Consider the following 18,630-nt stretch of genomic DNA (forward strand, 5'->3'; position numbering starts at 1 on the left):
TTAAAGTTATAACATATGTAGAAAAATGTGAGGTTGGGTGGATACTGACTGCAAATTCCAGACAGTTCTTTAACCTATGACAAGTGACCTGTGCGTGTGAAAATCTGATCTCATTGTCTGATATTTTCATTTGTGCTCTTCAGTTGTTCATTCATTTGCTCACTTAGTCAATCTTGAAAATGCTTATGAGCACATGTGATATGCCAGCCACTGTGCTAGAGGCCAGTTGTATAAACATGGAAGTCAGACTTTGGGCTTATAAAAAGCTTCCAGTTTAGTTAAAGTACTTGGAAATAAATGCTGTGCTAGACAAGGGTCAGCTGAGAGAGCTCTGGGGTCCCAAACCCAGCCTGGAAGGTGAGAGTGGTCAGGTAAGTGTTATGATTGCTGGATTACAGCTGGGGTGGCTTCCTCCCTGTTCCATGCAGGACCTTGTGAAGTAGCTCCAGCCAAGATGTGTGAAGAAGAGGACAGCACTGCCCTGGTGTGTGACAATGGCTCTGGGCTCTGTAAGGCTGGCTTTGCTGGGGATGATGCTCCCCGGGCTGTTTTCCCATCAATTGTGGGACGTCCCAGACACCAGGTGAGCAAAATTCTGTTTGGAACAGAGAGAAACAGGGCTATGGGCTAGGTACCTCTATGTCTGTGTGTCTATAGTTATCCAAAGACTGGCTACTGCTCTCTCTCTGTCCAGAAATTATGTAACCTTGCTAAAAATACATCTCTGATGATTAATGTCAAGGGATAAGTGCCAATTTCATATACATTGTAGACAGATTATCTGGTGGGTGTCTATCAGATATATCTGTCCCTTTTTCGTGAGTTCTTTTCATCTAAATGTAATCATTGTCATGATCATCATCAGAAACACTATGAGTTACCTGATGTATGTCATACCTACTCTTTGGAGAGAAATGAAACTGAAAACCCACATCAGTCATTCCCACATCAGTCATTCCCAAAGAGCTTGATGTTAGATGAGAGTAAGCATTTTTACCAAATGTAATTTTACTTACTGCTAGCTGTCAACGAGATATATCTGGACAGCTGCATGATAATTTTACAGAACTTTATGTATAAACAAAGTCTTGGTGGCAGCTATGTGGTAAAAACTGAGAATTTCATCTCAGAAATTCTCCTTCACATCAGAAATGTATTTTGCTCATTGAGCCTATCTGATTAATATTTACGGCTCTCAGCTTGGCATATATTCATAAGAACAAATAATAAAATACTTGCCCAATGAATGAACTCTGTTTCTTCGTTGAACTGTGTACAATTTTGCACAAACCACTATTTACATACAGCTCATTGTAGCCGTGACTGGTCTGCAATTCTAGAACAGTCACTCTAATGCAATTAAAATTAAAATTCCAGTAATGAGAATTCTTTCTTTTCTTTTAAGTTTCACCTTAATGATTAAAAAAATACATGTGACAGATACCTTGATGTTGATTGGTATGGATGTATCCATCACAAATTAAGCACTGAGTGGTCATTTGTTGATATAATGCTTTTGCTCATAATGGTTAGAAAATCATATTCACACACTCTTGAGGAGACAAGAGCTTTCCAAGTATAGTTTAAGGGATTTATAAGAGGTAAAATGCCATTTAACTTACATGTAAAATTTCATACATTCATTCAACAAATAATTATTGAGTGACAAATATGTGCCAGGCAATTTGTTATAGTGGAGAACCAGACCAACACAATCTCTGCCCTAACAGAGATCACCTAGGAACACAGAAAATACAACACACATGTGAAGGTGCATTACCCACAGGGTCCTCTGTCATCTGGAGGCCAATTTGGGCCTATTTCCAATCATCTGAGGGGCATTGCTTAAGAGCATAGTGACCATAAGACTCAGCATATAGCTTTTGGTACCAAAAGAGGAACTCTGTCTTGCAATAATGTAACCCTTTGTGATTGGACTGTAATCAATTCATAAGGTCTGGAAGAAGTTGACTTGTTATGTGTTGGATCTTTTTAGGGAGTCATGGTGGGAATGGGACAAAAAGACAGCTACGTGGGTGACGAAGCACAAAGCAAAAGAGGCATTCTGACCTTGAAGTACCCAATAGAACACGGCATCATCACCAACTGGGACGACATGGAAAAGGTACGGGAGGTTCACTGTAGACTGAGCCCTCAGGCGGCATAATTCCCGTGGCCACTGATTCAAAACATCATGGTACTACTAGGGAAAATAACTGGCTCACCTGAAGGCCAAATGTGTGTGCATGAATGGAAGAGCTAGAGTGAGCTGATGGAAACAGGCTTCTCCCAGCCCTGGTGAGAAAAGAAGGGGATGGAGGGAATGGAGGCCGGAAGCAGGGTGACCTGTCCTCTTCTTAACATACAGTGCCAAGGGAAATTTCCTTAAAAGTATGAAAAACGGGAACTAGGTTTTCAGGTCAGTTTCATTCATGCATTCATGTTTTCATTTGTTCTTTTACTTAACTAAATCATACTTGAATAATATTTACTCTGGATTAGGCACTGGGCTAAATAGTGACTCCAGGGTTACTTTAATTCTCACAAAGACATACTAATTACCTTCTTATTATCCATGGTGAGATTCAAGCTGAGAAGTGTCAAAATTCCCCTAAGCCCACACAGCCAAGAACTGGTTGAGGTGGGATTTGAACTCAGTCAAACTCATTTGACTCCAGAGCCTCTGCTATTAACCACTACACCATCGTGCCTCACTGAGCTGGCTCTGGGTTTTTGTTCATTCATCTACTAGATAAGAATCCTTGGGTAAGTTACTAACAGTCTTAGAACTTCAGTCTCTGCATCAGTAAAAATGTAGACACATTTTATTTTCTCCTAGTTTCATTTAGCTCATTCTGGTCCTTTTTTGGGGTTGGCAGTGTCCCCATGACATCATTGTGTTTCTTCTCCACCCCCACCCCCGCTAGATCTGGCACCACTCTTTCTACAATGAGCTTCGTGTTGCCCCCGAAGAGCATCCAACCCTGCTCACCGAGGCACCCCTGAACCCCAAAGCCAACCGGGAGAAAATGACCCAGGTAAATACCCACTCCAGGACCCAGGACTTCGGGTTTGGGGCAAGTCCTGTTTGGATGAGGCTGTGCAGGAGAGTAGAGAGATGGCCCACCCCAGCAGTCCACTCGCAGACTGACAACTTTTCAGGAACTCGGGGCGTCCACAGGACAGGAACATCCCAATGGTACTCATATTCTTGCCGCAGGAACTACCTCCTTTGACCTCCATGAGCAAATAGGGCATTTAAAAGATTAAATTGAAAAAGCAATGTGTTGAGGTTAGAACTACTAAGGAGAAGTCATTTCAAAACGCAGGATAATATACAGTGGGTAATTTTGGTTCTGAAGTCTGACAGATCTAGGTTTGAAAACTGGATCTGTCACTTATTAGCTATATGACCTTACATAATCCACTTAATGTCTTACAGCCTCAGTGTCCCTGTCTCTATCTCGGGAATAATATTAGTACTATCATTTTTCAAATGATTGATGTGAAGATTAATGTGGCAAAATATTACATACGTGTCATAGTGCCTGGTATAATAAACATTCAACAAATAAATAATAGCTATTATTGTTGTTACTGTGACTTGTCTGGCGCTCAAAGATCTTCTAGCAGGAAATCATCCTTCCACCAGCCAGACGAGGTTTCCGGTTTGGATGAGCATTCCAATAAAAACATCCAATATCAATTTCATGCTTGCTGTGGTTAAGCACTATGCCAAGCACTTTACATGCACTGTCTCTTTAAATCTTAAAAATGTGAAGCAGGACCTATTATTAGCTAGGTTATGTAAACGAAGAAATCAAAGCTTAAATCCATTAGGTGATTCTGCCAAGGTCCCACAGCTAGAAGTGGCAGAGCCTGGTCTTTACCCATGATCTTTCGGCCTTGGAGAATAATAAATGCAGGGTCTTTTCCTCAGAAGAGCTCTTGGTCCTGACACCAACACACAAGCATTTATTCTCTAAGGGTGAACATGTGTGTACCTAGGAGTTGCTCCATGTAGCAAGAAATGTCTCTGATGGGCATTATTGTTCCTGTAAATGGTATGAAGGCAAGCAATATAGTTGGGAATTACGGCTCTCTAACAAATGATGTCAGACATTCTGGTGAATAGATAGCCCCAAGAGGGTTTTGCAGATGGAGAAATGGAGGCCCACGGGTATCTCGTTGTGCAAAAACTTCTCACAAGTGACCTGGAGGGGCTCTGGCTCTAATCTTTTCCCTGGACTACATGAGCTAGGGTATTGGCAATCGTACGTGGTCCTCTGTTACCTGCTGGAAGTTGTCATTTCCCAGGAATCAGGGCTCCTTTCACTGTCGCTAAAGTGGCCTCAGATTCTGGAGCTGGGATTGACCCAAAAACTACATAAAAAAAGTGGACCCAATTAAATGAAACCTCAGACACACCACAGAACTGGGCTAATTCCAACTAGTCTGAACTTCAGGTTTAAAAGGTCTCTTTCTTTATACCGGAGAGGTCAAAAATCTGTTCTCCTCAAGAAGAGGGCACTTTCTTGAACTGTCTTGGTAAGACTGGCAGCATCACTAACTTAGCTCTTTGGATTGCTTTGCAGATTATGTTTGAGACATTCAATGTCCCAGCCATGTATGTGGCTATTCAGGCGGTGCTGTCCCTCTACGCCTCTGGACGTACAACTGGTAGGTACCTTGGAGGAATGGGAGCCTGAACTGTATATACCATCAGTTATAGGAGTCGATGGTTATAAACACACGGGTTGTGACTGATTGGGGCTTACTTAGAAATGACAGAGCTAATCCCAGCCCTGAAAGGTCTTCTTCTCACCTTTAAAAATGAGCCCTTCCACTTGTATTTCCAGCAGGACTTGTCCTATTATTTCTCTCTTCCTGTTTTCTTTTCCCAAAGCCCTCTCCTATCCTACCAAATGCCTTATTTCCTTTCAAATAAGAGGCTTAGGAATTCCCCTTCTACTAGACCCGCAACTAACCACATGCCAGCTGCCGTGGTGACTTGTTTCCTGCCTCATTGTCCCCCAGGCATTGTGCTGGACTCTGGTGATGGTGTCACCCACAACGTGCCTATCTACGAGGGCTATGCCCTGCCCCACGCCATTATGCGTCTGGATCTGGCTGGCCGAGATCTCACCGACTACCTCATGAAGATCCTGACGGAGCGTGGATATTCCTTCGTGACTACCGGTGAGGCCAGCAGGAGATAAAGGGAAGAGGGTGTAGGGACGGTGTGTTCTTTACAGTAACTTACAGGACCACAGTAATTATCCAAATAAATGATGGGAGGGAGCCTTGCACATAGCAAGCCCTGTTGACTCCAGTGTCCAGAGCAAAGCACAGCTAATTTTGCTATGTGAAAGTGCCAAATGATGATACTGTTTCCGGAAGAAGATCAGTTATAACCATATAGTATGATGAGCTAGTCAGAGTTAGTATTTGAACATTTTTAATTTCCTCCATTCCCAAATAGAAAAGAGAGTGCAGAGACTTTGGAGACATCCAGATAGACATCCAGATAGTAGGTTCCCAGTACTGCCACTCACTAGCTGTGTGACCTTGGACAAGTTTTCCTACCTTGCTAGCCATAGTCTCTTCATCTGTAAAATGGGTGTAATCATGGGCCATGTCTTAAATGACTGTTGTATTAAATAAGGTGCATAGAATATCCAGCACAGAGTAAGCATGCAATAATTACTAGCCAGTATTAATACCAATCCAGCAGGAAGTGGTATGTCTTTGGACTTTCACCCACAAGAGGCAGGGTCAGCTATTACTAGAGACATTGGGATGTCCTCAGTGCCCTTGGCCCTCATGTCTGCTTTCCCGTCACCAGTTTGGTATCATCCAAATGTTTAGGTTTCTGGAAATGCCTGAGGCTAATGTTCTAGACCAGGGGTGTCCAAACTTTTTTCAAAGTTTCTTACCAAGGTCCATATGCAGTAAAATACACAAACAGCCAGGTCACTCACTCAAGGTGAAGTACATATTGCCTCACCTGGGTTACTAAATATATTTTTGGAATTTGCTGCAGGCCAATTAAAAATGGATTGCGGGCCGCAGTTGGCCCTTGGGCCACAGTTTGGACACCCCTGTTCTAGACTCCAAATTTGAGCCCTGAAGATGTTGAAGTCTCTTTTTGGAGTAGAGAGTTGAATTAATTCTGTTCCTGTCTCTGCTCCCCATAAAGAACCCCAGATACTCGAAACGGTTCCCAGAGACTCTGATGGAACCAATAGTTTAGAGGTTGAGAGTGCAGGAGACTGAAAGGTATCTGCCCGCCCATTCTTCCGGACTTCCTTCATTCCTTCCTTCAGCAGGACTTCCTTCCTGCACTGGAACCTCCTAGGCTAGGACTGGTCACGAGCCAGCGCCTGCCTCTCTCTGGAAGGCAATGAATATGCCAACGGTTTGAACTGGAATCTATCTGGGCCAGGCAACATGGATCTCTGGAGCTTTTTGAAAACTGTGGGGCCCAAAAGGGGCTGCTTCGGTATAAGACTTCCAGGTCAACTGAAAATCCAATATAAAACTACTATAAAACAATTATAACAGAGAGTGATCAGTTAATCCTGCAAAACAAAATGTTCACAAGGATTTCCTGCTCTGTGCTTTTCTCTGGCTAGCTCATTTTATCCCTGTCATGTTTTTTCCAGGCAATAATTACTCCAGGTCTACTATATGTGAGGCGTTCTGTTAGGAAGAGAAGTGGTTCTTTCATGGACCCCTAATTTAATTACCATCATGCTGGTTGCAGAATATTGAACTTACTTTTTGGAAGGAACCCATATTGTGAGAGAGACTAAACTGGGGCAGGTGGATGGGAGTTTTACCACCTGTGAAAACCTGAATGTTTGTATCTTGACAGCTGAGCGTGAGATTGTCAGGGACATCAAGGAGAAACTGTGTTATGTAGCTCTGGACTTTGAAAATGAGATGGCCACTGCCGCGTCCTCCTCCTCCCTTGAGAAGAGCTATGAGCTGCCTGATGGGCAGGTGATCACCATTGGGAATGAGCGCTTCCGCTGCCCGGAGACCCTGTTCCAGCCATCCTTCATCGGTAGGCAACAGCGTCACGTCCTGGGAAGGGGAGATCACCCTGTCCTCCCCTATCCAGCCAGCCCTTGGCCACCAACACCATTCTGCATGTGGGGATATGTGATGGGGACACATGGCCAAACACATTTCTAAACCAGGGCAAGGGAAAGAGGGTCACATATTAAAGGTGAAAAGACTTAATAAGGAGGCCAGGAAAGAAGTTTTTTGTGCTAAGAAAACACTATCTATGATATGACGTTGTAGTCAAGCCAGAAGCATTCTTCATATATGGTGAGGCAAATATTGTGTGCTCAGGACACACTGGAGCCACCGGATGGATGGGACGGGTGTGCTAATGCGGAGAGTTTGGGAATGGCAAGGGAGAGAAAAGTGGAAGAGTCTGTTCCGACCTTAGCACTGACCTTGGGAGAAGGGTTAGTATAGTTGTTTAGAGTGCAGGTTCTGGGACGGATGAGCCTGGGTTTGAGTCTTAGTTCTACTTTCCTGAGTTCAGACAACAAAGTATTAAGAATGAAGAAAAATGAGTCTTTGTCCAAATAGCATGAAGCACTTTTCTGATGATTCAGCACCATTAAGCTTTGAGGGGTGAGAACAAGGCAGCAGCCAGGGAGAGACTTGGGAGAGTTCTGAGCAATGGCTATGACATTGGCTCAGCGTGAGACCTTCTACAGGGTGTCCGAAGGCTTTGCCCCTGATTTGAATGATACATAGTAGTGAATCTGTTAAAAATCAGGGATGTGATGTTGTTGCTCCCCACGCCCTGGAGATGCTACAGCAGGGCATCCTCACTAGACAAGAGGTGGGAGGACATAAGGAGGTCCTCCCTCCATACAAGGACCTTTTGGTCTCTGAGATGGGTGGTTTCTAGAGTATTTTGCCTCCCTAACTTCAGTTCAGTGTATGACCTCCCAGTTGCTCACACAGGTTTTCCATATCTGACCTGGGTTTTACTCACCACCCAAGGATCATGGCCTGTGTCTCTTTCCCAGGGATGGAGTCTGCTGGCATCCATGAAACCACCTACAACAGCATCATGAAGTGTGATATTGACATCAGGAAGGACCTCTACGCTAACAATGTCCTCTCCGGGGGCACCACCATGTACCCTGGCATTGCTGACCGCATGCAGAAGGAGATCACAGCCCTAGCACCCAGCACCATGAAGATCAAGGTACAGTTCCGTGACAGACCCTATGGCTATGCTGCTGGTGGGCCAAGCCGATCACCAGACTTGAAGGACTCTTCAGAGGCCACATCTGGGTCACACATGCTCACAGGTTCTAAGTGTAGGCAGTGTGTCCAAGTGCACAAGTTCCAGACTTTACAGGATATAAATCAATCCACCTTACAACAGAAACTGAATTATTTTGTCCAAAATCTGATCTACCACCTTTCGCCAAAAATAAGACTGGATTTTATATTAATTTTTGCTCCAAAAGATGCATTAGGGCTTATGTTCAGGGGATGTCTTCCTGAAAAATCATGTTAGGGTTTATTTTCCGGTGAGGTCTTATTTTTGGGGAAGCACGGTATAAGTATCCTTGTCTATCGGCTATTTCTAGAAGCTGCAACAGAGGTCAACAAAGCTGCCCAGGTGTCCATATCTATTTAAAATATATATTCTGATGTTCTCCTTCATCATAAAAATAGTGCATCTCGTGTAAAACATAAAAAAAAAAAAAGACCGAAAAGCCAAACGTATTTCTGATGAGGTTTAAACCTGTAGATTCAACAGTGTGTACTCTTCTTCCACTACTAAACGTGATCACAGCTCAGTGGCCAGGAAGGAGAATTTTATCTTCAGCTCTCTGTCTGGCACACCTTTTGATACAGGTGTTCAAAAGCACAGAATGATTCAGAGAGGACTAAGCTCAGTCCCTGAGCCACCCAGGACCCCTGTATTGTGTGAGTTTTGAGTTCCAGTCAAGGGAACTCAGATTAAATGGAGATCATTTTTTGGAGGCAACCTTACATATGTCGGGTGACTTCTCAAACACTATTATCACTCTGGGAAATCAGAAGGCCATGCTGGGGCCCTCTGACCCATCACAGGGAGCAGGAGAAGGGGCACGCCAGGTGCAGTTCACACAAGTAAGAAGTATTTGAACAAGTTCTCTGATATCCGCCTTCCTTTCTCTCTCTCTTTTTCTTTCTTTTTTTTTCCCCCGGAAAGAGTATGCAGGTCACGTAAGAGTGCTAGACTGAAGCATGCTGTCTCTCTGCATTATAGGTTCTAAAGGACCGCAGGGTGAGAGGAGAGACTCTTTTCTGAGGACTCTTTCCTAGATACCCCTTTGATCTGCCTTTCCCCCTCTTCCTCTCACACTGAAGGGAGGAAGGTGAAACCAGCTGCTGGGCTCACTGACAAAGCCAACCTAAGTTGGGGTTATATTATAGAGAGAGGGTGTAGCTCGAGTTCGGTAGTTCCTAGTTCTCCAAACTTGGCTTCTTGAATAGAAATGAATGTGTAATTTCGGGCTCCAGTGTGGTAAGAGAAAAACCATTAGACATCTGAGACACTACGAGGATGATATGAAGCGAAACTGAAAATGGATGAGGTATCTACGGGAACTCTATGCACTATCTTTACAACTTTTCTGTAAATCTAAAATTATCCCCAAACAAAAAGGTTACATCTAAATCATAATAAAACTAAGCAGCCATCACAACAAAACACCTGGGAGAGGTCTGGGTTTGAATACAGGGTCTGACATGTACATAACAAGTGTGAGCTAGCCAGTTTCTTAACCTCTCAGTCTGTTTCCTCATATGCAATCTGGGAGTAATTTAATACTTATTCTTCAAAGTGGTTATGAGAATTAAATAATACAGATTACTATAAATGCTTAGCATAGTGCCTGGCACATAGTAAGTAAATGTTAACTACTTGTATTAAAAATAAATATTCAATCAGAACTTGAGGGATAAACAGAAATTAAACCCTTTCACCAAGGTGCTTCAGAAACACCTTGTATGTGGGTTGAAATATCCAAGTCTGGAGAGGAATTTGAAAATGCCCAACTGTGCCTATTTTGGGGGTTGCTGAAGGTAGAGAAGAAACCTGGCCTAATTCACTGTTCTCTGTGCCTAAATCATTCATTTATCGAAGAAGAATTAGCATGCCCTTGCATGTCAGGCCTGTGCAGTGGGAAAGGCCAGTCAGGGCAGCTAACTGGGATCTACCCGAGGGAAATGGTCGTCCCAGCAAGGGACCCTGAGCCCCTCACTGTTAAACAGTGCATCTCAGTAGACTTAATCAGCTGGAAGAAACTTGTACAGTAAGTTCTGGCCCAATCAATACTTCTCATTGGAGATGCTGGCGGTTGTTTGTATAGAAAGTATGTTGGGCTGAGTTCTGAGGCCCCACTTACGGAAATCAGAGACATCATCAAGGCTCTGAGGGGGGGGCCGTGCAGGACTGGGAGGGAACTTTTCGGCTTGTGCAACAGTAGACTGATTGCAATGCAGGTGTCACAGATGCTTTGGAATAGGTTCTGTAAAGGAAGCCAGAAAAACAAACGTGCTCCTTAAAGAATCTCTAAATCTAGAGTCTATTCCCAACCCCTTGGGTCAGGGTTAAGGTTAGAGTTCAGGTTAGGGCACTAACAGCCCAGGCTGAACCCCCAGTCAGCTGCACCAAATCTAGACCATGGTGGGACATCCAGGCCCTGCCCCAGTGCACTAACGGCCCTTCTTTCTCATCCTGACCGACAGATTATTGCCCCTCCAGAGCGCAAATACTCTGTCTGGATCGGCGGCTCCATCCTGGCCTCTCTGTCCACCTTCCAGCAGATGTGGATCAGCAAACAGGAGTACGACGAAGCCGGGCCATCCATTGTCCACCGCAAATGCTTCTAGAACACTTCCCTGCTCTCTGCCTCTAGCACACAACTGTGAATGTTTTGTGGAATAATGCCTTCAGTTCTTTTCCAAATCATTCCTAGCCAAAGCTCTGACTTGTTGCCTATGTGTTTTTTAATAAATCTGAAATATATTACCTGTAACCTGTAAGCTTGGGCTCTGATCAGCACCTAGCTGTCACGTATTTCCATTAGGTTGACCTCACCTGTTACAGAATGGCTCTCTCTAGTGGTGAAGCTGAGGTCATGACACACCTAAGATGGATATGATTCCCAGGAAAGGGTAGAATCACATGAACATGGGAAATTCCAACTAAATGTCAGTGGAAAGAATTAAAAAATACACAGGACATTCATACAATTGAACTGAGCCATCCGGGAGCTCGGCAGCGGCAACCTTGTGGTTGAGAGCCCATGCTCCAACCATCTGAGCCACCTGGCCACCCTGGAGCTTAGTGGCAGCTCATTGACTTCATTCTAGTTGCATAGGGCACAGCTCGCTGGCCCATGTGGGAATCGAACCGGCCCCATTGCCCAGAGCTCGCGCTCTAACCAACTGAGCCACACGTCTGACCCCTATATATAACTTTTAACATATATAACATACTAAGCTTAATAAACATATATTAACATATAAAAGGTATGACTTTTAAGTTTATCAGAGGGAATAGATTTTATTTTTAAATTAAGAAACACAGCTCTAACATCTCACTATACATCTGGATCATTTATTTCCCTTCTCCTGATTAACGTCTGTCTCTGAAAAGGATACTACAGATATATTCACACCAGAAGGGGTGAGACAGATAACAACACGTTCCAAGGACCACTGGTGTCAATCATCATACTAAGGGGTTTACACACAACCTCACTCACTTGTTCTTCGGAGCTATATGGTGGAAAATATTATCATGCTCAGTTTATAGATGAAGAAACAGAAGTTGTTCCCTTAATACCATTATATAGAGGAACTGCCAACTTCAACTTCTCTTTTCCCCATCTGACCTGGGAGGTAATAAGATGTATGAAAACACCTTCCCTGCTCTTAAGGGTCCTGGTCTCAAAGCACCTTGCAACCCAGGCTGTTCAGCATCCTTGGCAGCTCTCCAGCTGGGAGATGCTGGTCCTCTTGTGTCTAAACATCTGAGTGGGGGTCAGCTGCTGGATGTCCTTGGGTGTGAGAGGTCTTTGTCCATGAAAGGATGTCACTGCAGAGATCTTGGAGCCTAAGATGTAATGCCTGTTTGGTCCAGAAAACCCCAGCTTCTCCTGGTCTTCTCTAGCCTTGTTGTTTCAGCAAATTAGAATTAATACTACAGACAATAAGAGCTGGCATGTGCTGGCACGCGTCATGACCAAATTCTGTACAAAACCCTTTGTATTAGGATCTCATTTTACCTCACAGCAGCCCTATGGACTTGGTATTCTTACTGCCTATTTACAGATGGAGCAGCTGAGGCTGTGAGTGGTTAAGGAATCTACCCAACATCATACTACTGCAAAGGTGGGACTTGAGCTTGGTTCTAAACCCCATACTCTTAGCCATTAGGTTAGTATTTCTCAAAGAACAGGCCACACAGATCAACTTCACCAGAGGATCATTTTAAATGGGCAGATTCCTGAGCCATATACAAAGTCTGCTGAACTAGAGCTTTTGGAGCTGAGGCTGGGAACTTGAATTTTAATCAAATTTCTCTGGTGACTCTTGCACGTCAAAATTTGAGAACCACTGTAACAAGCTATGATTGAAGGAAATTTTCCCGTTGCAAATTTATGCTTATCAGGCAAGGGAACCCCATAAACATTAGACTTAAATTTAAGGATTAGTGTATAGATACTTGCAACAGATCACTTTCAGAATTTAGGCAAAAAGCACCAACCACTCCCGTCATCACTACAGGGTTTACATAATGTAATAATACTACGAGTACTATGGGTACTGTTGTACTTCATTTACCACTAGAGGGCGTAAGCTCTCTGATAAAGGAATGAGTGCTAGGAATAATCTCAAAGAATCTGAAACAGGCAAAAATCAGGAAATCCAACACCACTCACTGAATGTGCCTCAGTGAAACGTTCGGTCCTTGTGAGCACCCAGCTGCAGTGCCTAGGCACCTTCTCCCAGACAAAGACCAATAACTGCTCCCCTGGATTCCACAAGATGCCCAGTGACTTGAAGGGGGCTGGTCAAGAGGCAAAATCTCATTGACGACCCTCCCGTCAATCTCCAGGAGATAAAACCAGCAAAATAGAGGTTTGGCAATCTCCTTAATCCTTTTCTTTCCCCTAAAAATGGCAACCCAGACTCTAATATCCTTCTATGGCCACCAATTTTCCCACAACCGATGTATGCAACCCCAGAAGACAACATGGATTTCTAATAACACTGATCCACATCACACAGAATTTGAACTATGACAGGGATACATGTGAATGACATAAAAAGAACAAGGAAAGATTCTGCCTGGGTGGAATGACAGCCTATTGTGGAAGATGGGCATTAAAACAGTAGCTAGGGGGTACTGTGAGGATTACAAAAGTGGAAATATATGGAATGCCATCTCTTATATAACCAGGGGCTCAAGGGAGGTGTCATGCGGGGTCTCTGGTCCTGCTCCCCACATAAGAATGCAGGATATGGCGAGGCCAAAAAGGAACACCAACGGAATCATGAACGGGGGATTCATCCCACTATAATCTCAGTGACAGCTGAGTTGGAGACACAGGAAGCAGGATACACACGATCTGCAGCCTGCCAGCCACTTCTCTGCCTGCCAACCAACCCCACTTGCTAGGTACAATCCGCTGTCCGCTTTTCTGCCTGCCAACCAACTAACTAACCAACCAACCAGTGTAGCCACAGAAGTTGTATCAGTGGCTAATTGGCTAACTGGTTACAGCGGATGGCCAACTAGTCACACCCAAGCCAGCACTTTTCCACATGAGCCTGAGAGCCTGCAAACTGCTCTCTGGGACTCCATCTCCACAGGAGGCCTCCCTAAGGAGCAAGTGCTTAAGCAGAGCCTTAAAGAATAAGAGATAACCAAGAAAAGGGGGAAAGCAACGAGTTGAGGTTGTGGTACATGGAGCATACTCCAGGCAGAGGCCCAGAAATGGGAGAGTGTGCTGCAGATGTGGAACTGAAAAGAGAACCTCAAAGAATTTGACCACACGTAGACTTTAAAAATGTGACTATGATGACTATGATTTTCCAAAGTAGAGTTCATAACATTTTCTCTGTGAAATGTCTGTCTTGAAATCAGACACCAATTACAAGCAATTAAGGCAATTTTGAGTGAAAAATTTGGTACCTCTGATTCATTTGTGATTCCAAGTGTTTCCTCTTGCAGTTTAAATTCTTCATCTCATTTTGAGAAATATATCTCAGAAATGAACACCCAATGCTACCACCTCTCACTCTAATTTGTTCCTAATGGCTACAGCTATTCCAGAATATTCTTCCTGTAGTAACTTCATGCCCCTTAAAGATTAAAGGGAATATAAATGATCACAGATTGCCTGATTGGGTTTGTAAACATATGTTATTGTGGGGACAGAGCCCCAGAGAGCAGTTTCCAGGTTCTCGGCCTCACGTGGAAAGGTGCTGGCTCAGGTAGTAAATGGCCATCAACTGTGATTGCATGGCCATCAACTGTGGCTAGTTGGCCGTCAGCTGTAACCAGTGAGCTATTGACCTCTAATATAACTGCTGTGGCTATGCTAGCAGAAAATGGGGGCTAGCAAGAAGACGGTGGCTGGCAAGCGCGGAGTGCTGTTAGGATGGCAGGTTGCGGACAGAGTGGCTCCTGCTTCCTGTGTCTCCAACCCAGCCGCCAGTGAGAATATAGTGGTATGACTCCCCTATCTATGGCTCCGTGGGTGTTCCTTTTTGGCCTCACCACATCCTGCATTCTTATGTAGGGAGCGGGACCAGAGAGCCCACAGGCCACTCTGCACGACAAATGGCTCAGTGAGCAGGGTCCCCCACACGACAGTTATCTTCAAGGAAAACCAATGATAAAACAAGTTCCTACACCGTGTAGTTAATAATAGTTTTTCAGAGACTTAAAGGTCAGGTGCCCTTAAGTAGATTTCCTATCCTTGGAGAGAAATATGTGATGCTGTGGACAGATCAAATCTAAACATGTTCTTTTCATAATCTTAGATCATGCTTTCTATTTTTTCCCCTCCATGTTTAGTTTTTAAGCTTTTCATAGTTTTTAAGCTATGTGCTTTCATTGGATCAATTACTTTTTTCTCTTTTTAGACCTCTCTGCATATGCTATAACCTGAAACTCTTTAAGAAATGGTCTAAAATCATTTAACTTCAGTCTTCCTTTACAAAATGTCATCATCTACTCAGGCAAACATATGTTAAGCAGGTGAAACCTATCCTACAAATGTATGACTAGCCCCTGTTCTTAAAAAAAGAAAAAGCTTATAATTTCAGATGTTCCATTTTAGTCAGTCTTCTCCCTTATGAATGCATAAAGCACTGAGCTCAGTGGAAAGCAAAAGTAGTATTTTAGAGTGCTATTTACTGGTGGCTCTTGTTGGTTGTTCCCTTTTGTATTTCTAATTCTACCCAGTCAAAAGAGTTGACCATCTGTGATAAAATAAAATTTTGTTTTTAAACATGATTCTAGTGAACTTAATTAAGGTCTGCGGAACTGGTGTTCCACAACAATAAGAGTGCGATGAGAGGGGGTTCTAGAAGCTTCAGGCATCTTCATTAACTCTGATTTTATTATTAAAATTTAACTTGAAAAATTTAACTTCAAAAAAAATTAACTTCATAATGTATTGTTGTCTAAACCAAAATGAGACACCACTTTACACCTCCTAGGATAACTATACAGTTTTTAAAAATTAGTGTTGGCAAGGATGTGAAGAAATTGGAACCCTTGTATATTACTACATTGATGGCAGGAACATAAAATGGTTCAGCAGCAATGGAAGTCAGTTTGGTGGTCCCTCAAAATGTTAACATAGAATTACCATATGACCTTGCAAATATAAATATATTTGGAGATATACATATATATATATATATATATATATATATATATATATATATATAAATCTATAAACATATACCCAAAAGGATTGAAAACAGATACTCAAATAGTATATGTACACGCATGTTCATAACAGCACTATTCACAATAGCCAAAAGGTAAAAATAGCCCAAAAACCTCAACCACTGCATGAATGGATAAACAATTTGTATATGTATATACAATGGAATATTAATGAGCCATAAAAAGGAATGAAGGACTGATACATGGTATAATGTAGAGGAGCCTTCAAAATGTTATGCTAAGTGAAAGAAGTCACTTAGTCATATATTTGCATAACTCCAATTATATGAGATATTCAGAATGGACAAATCCAGAGACAAAATACAGATTGCCAGGAGGTGAAGGACGGGAATAGGGAGAAATATCTTAACAGGTACAGGATTTCACTTTGGAGTGACAGACTTGTTTTGGAGCTAGATATAGGTGGTGGCTATGCAACATTGCGGACGTACTAAATGTCACTGAATTTTTCACTTTAAAATAGTTAATTTTCTGTTATGTGAATTTCACCTCAAGAAGTTATGTTTTAAAAATAAAACAATCAAAAATAATGTATTTCCCTGGAAAAAAAATGATACAATAAAAAATTGTATTGCTGAAAGGAACCTGCTAAATCAGTAATTCACACACCTCATTTCTATAGGTAAGGAAATCTTGCCCAAAGTCAAGAATAGAACAAATGTCATCTACTTGGTTGTTTTCTATTCCTTGTTCATCAGACTTTGTATTAGGAGGTAATAATGGAGCTTATTTCTTGAACAATCTGTAAATGCTTTGTGTTCTGGAAAAACTGCAGAGAGGAACTTTAAACTCCTCTTCAGAATCAAGAACAGATTCTCCACTCATTCCATTAGTATATCCAGGACCCACCCGGACAATGACTAATTTGAGTAAGAAGCAGATATATAGTTAATCATCCTTGATGGAGGCTAAAAACAAAAACAAAACAAACAAAAAACACCTAAACTGATTATCTCCATTTAGTTTTAGAAAGTCTTTTGGTCTAGAAAATGCCCAAGACATTTACTGCAAACAAACAAATTAAATAAAGCGAGTCTGCAGTACTCTTATTCTACCCTCCCTCCTCTACGGTCCTTCTCGGTTTTCTCTCCCTCATCCTCTGCCACATCCCTCAACCACGTCCAGAATTCTGGCAACCACAGTGACAGATCTCAAGATCTTAGTTTCCTTTCTAACTAATGTCCTCTTTCTGGCTCTCTGCATTTTTTTTCCCCACCACCACCTCTTCTTTGATTATTCAAACATAAACATCAATGTGAATTTTATTAAACTCCTTTAATTATAAAAATTGTATGAAATTAAAAGCATAATTATAGAACAGCATTAACATGAAAATATATTGCTTGAATTAAACTCTTTCTCTTCAAGAAGTTTGTTTTTCTATGAGTTAGAATCTACTATCTAGTATGACTTAATCAATTGGCAATTCTTTCTGAACACCATCTTCTTAAAGAGTAATTCCATAAATCTATTTGAAGGTATTTTAACACTAGATCAGAAGGAATACAATAACAGCTATTCAAATACTCACCTGAATGGTGCTTTGTAATATAACTGTGGGATCTCATATGTACAGCAGAGCTTCCATACAGCATTGAAAAACAGGTAGGAAAAAAAAACTTTTTGGCACTTGCCTTGCTGTGGACTGAATATTTGTGTCCCTCACCCCCCAAAATTCATGTTGAAACCTAACCCCCAATGTGACGGTATTTGAAGATGGGGCCAGCGGGAGGTGATTTGGTAATGAGGGTGGAACCCCGATGATGGAATTAGTGCCTTATGAGAAGAGACACAAGAGATGCGCTCTCTCTCCACTACCATGTGAGGGCACAGCAAGAAGCTGCATTCTGGTCTTGAGCTTCCAGCCTCCAGAGCTGTAAGAAATAAATGTTTGTTGTTTAAACCACTTGGTTTACAGTATTTTTGTCAAACCAATGAAGACATGCCTTTGGATAATTAAAAAAAAGTCTCCTTTGACATCACTATAACGATTCTCTAAGAGCCACTAAATAATGTTGTCAGCTGTACCCAAGGAAAATATATCCTTGTCTCTTGAAGAGCCAAAATACTAGAAGAGGAAATGCGTTTCTTAAAGAAACAGAGAGTTCTTTGCATATCTGTTATCTTCACAATAAATAGCAAGCTAAATTCTTCTAAGAACAAGGAGCTATAAGTTTACTTTTCTGTTTTTATCATTACCAAATACATGACATTTCTCAAGCATCACAGAATACGTTCTCTTGCTAGATAACTCTGCAAGACATGCCTAGAGAGAAATATCTGCTTTCTACTTTTGGGACCAATGCCACTAATTTTGCAACAGAAACCTCAGTCTAAATCCAAACCACTGTAATAAATACAGCCCCCAGCGTGACTGATGTGGTTGCCGCATGGAATAAATTGGAGGGGGAGACACTGAAACCAACACTAGTTTCAGTGTTAACTGACATTGTATCTCAAATGTAATGCCAATTTTTCCTCAAACAGAATTCTACGAAAAAAAAATACAGAAACAAATTTCAGTAGCTGGGCATAACCCACAAACATCCTGCTTCGCTCTTCAATAATTGACAAGGTCTGTGAGAGAAGAGAAGAGAATT

At 42.3% G+C, this 18,630-nt stretch overlaps 1 protein-coding gene across 4 annotated transcripts in view; it reads left to right on the forward strand.

Annotated features, from left to right (window-relative positions):
* Positions 1 to 11,562, forward strand: part of ACTA2 (actin alpha 2, smooth muscle) — a 231,902-nt gene extending 220,340 nt beyond the window's left edge. For 3 of the 4 annotated variants that reach the window (XM_081074814.1, XM_081074815.1, XM_081074816.1), the window contains 8 exons: positions 429 to 583; positions 1,997 to 2,125; positions 2,928 to 3,038; positions 4,596 to 4,680; positions 5,038 to 5,199; positions 6,878 to 7,069; positions 8,058 to 8,239; positions 10,783 to 11,071. In XM_081074814.1, coding sequence (XP_080930940.1) covers positions 455 to 583; positions 1,997 to 2,125; positions 2,928 to 3,038; positions 4,596 to 4,680; positions 5,038 to 5,199; positions 6,878 to 7,069; positions 8,058 to 8,239; positions 10,783 to 10,926 — 1,134 coding nt within the window. In that variant the 5' untranslated portion in view covers positions 429 to 454 and the 3' untranslated portion in view covers positions 10,927 to 11,071. Of the gene's footprint in view, positions 1 to 428; positions 584 to 1,996; positions 2,126 to 2,927; positions 3,039 to 4,595; positions 4,681 to 5,037; positions 5,200 to 6,877; positions 7,070 to 8,057; positions 8,240 to 10,782 lie in introns of all 4 variants that reach the window. The other variant, XM_081074813.1, reaches the window with a different exon arrangement.
* The last annotated feature ends 7,068 nt before the right edge of the window (positions 11,563 to 18,630 follow it).

This window comes from Rhinolophus hipposideros (assembly GCF_964194185.1).
Source record: "Rhinolophus hipposideros genome assembly, chromosome: 15".
Lineage (NCBI taxonomy): Eukaryota > Metazoa > Chordata > Mammalia > Chiroptera > Rhinolophidae > Rhinolophus > Rhinolophus hipposideros.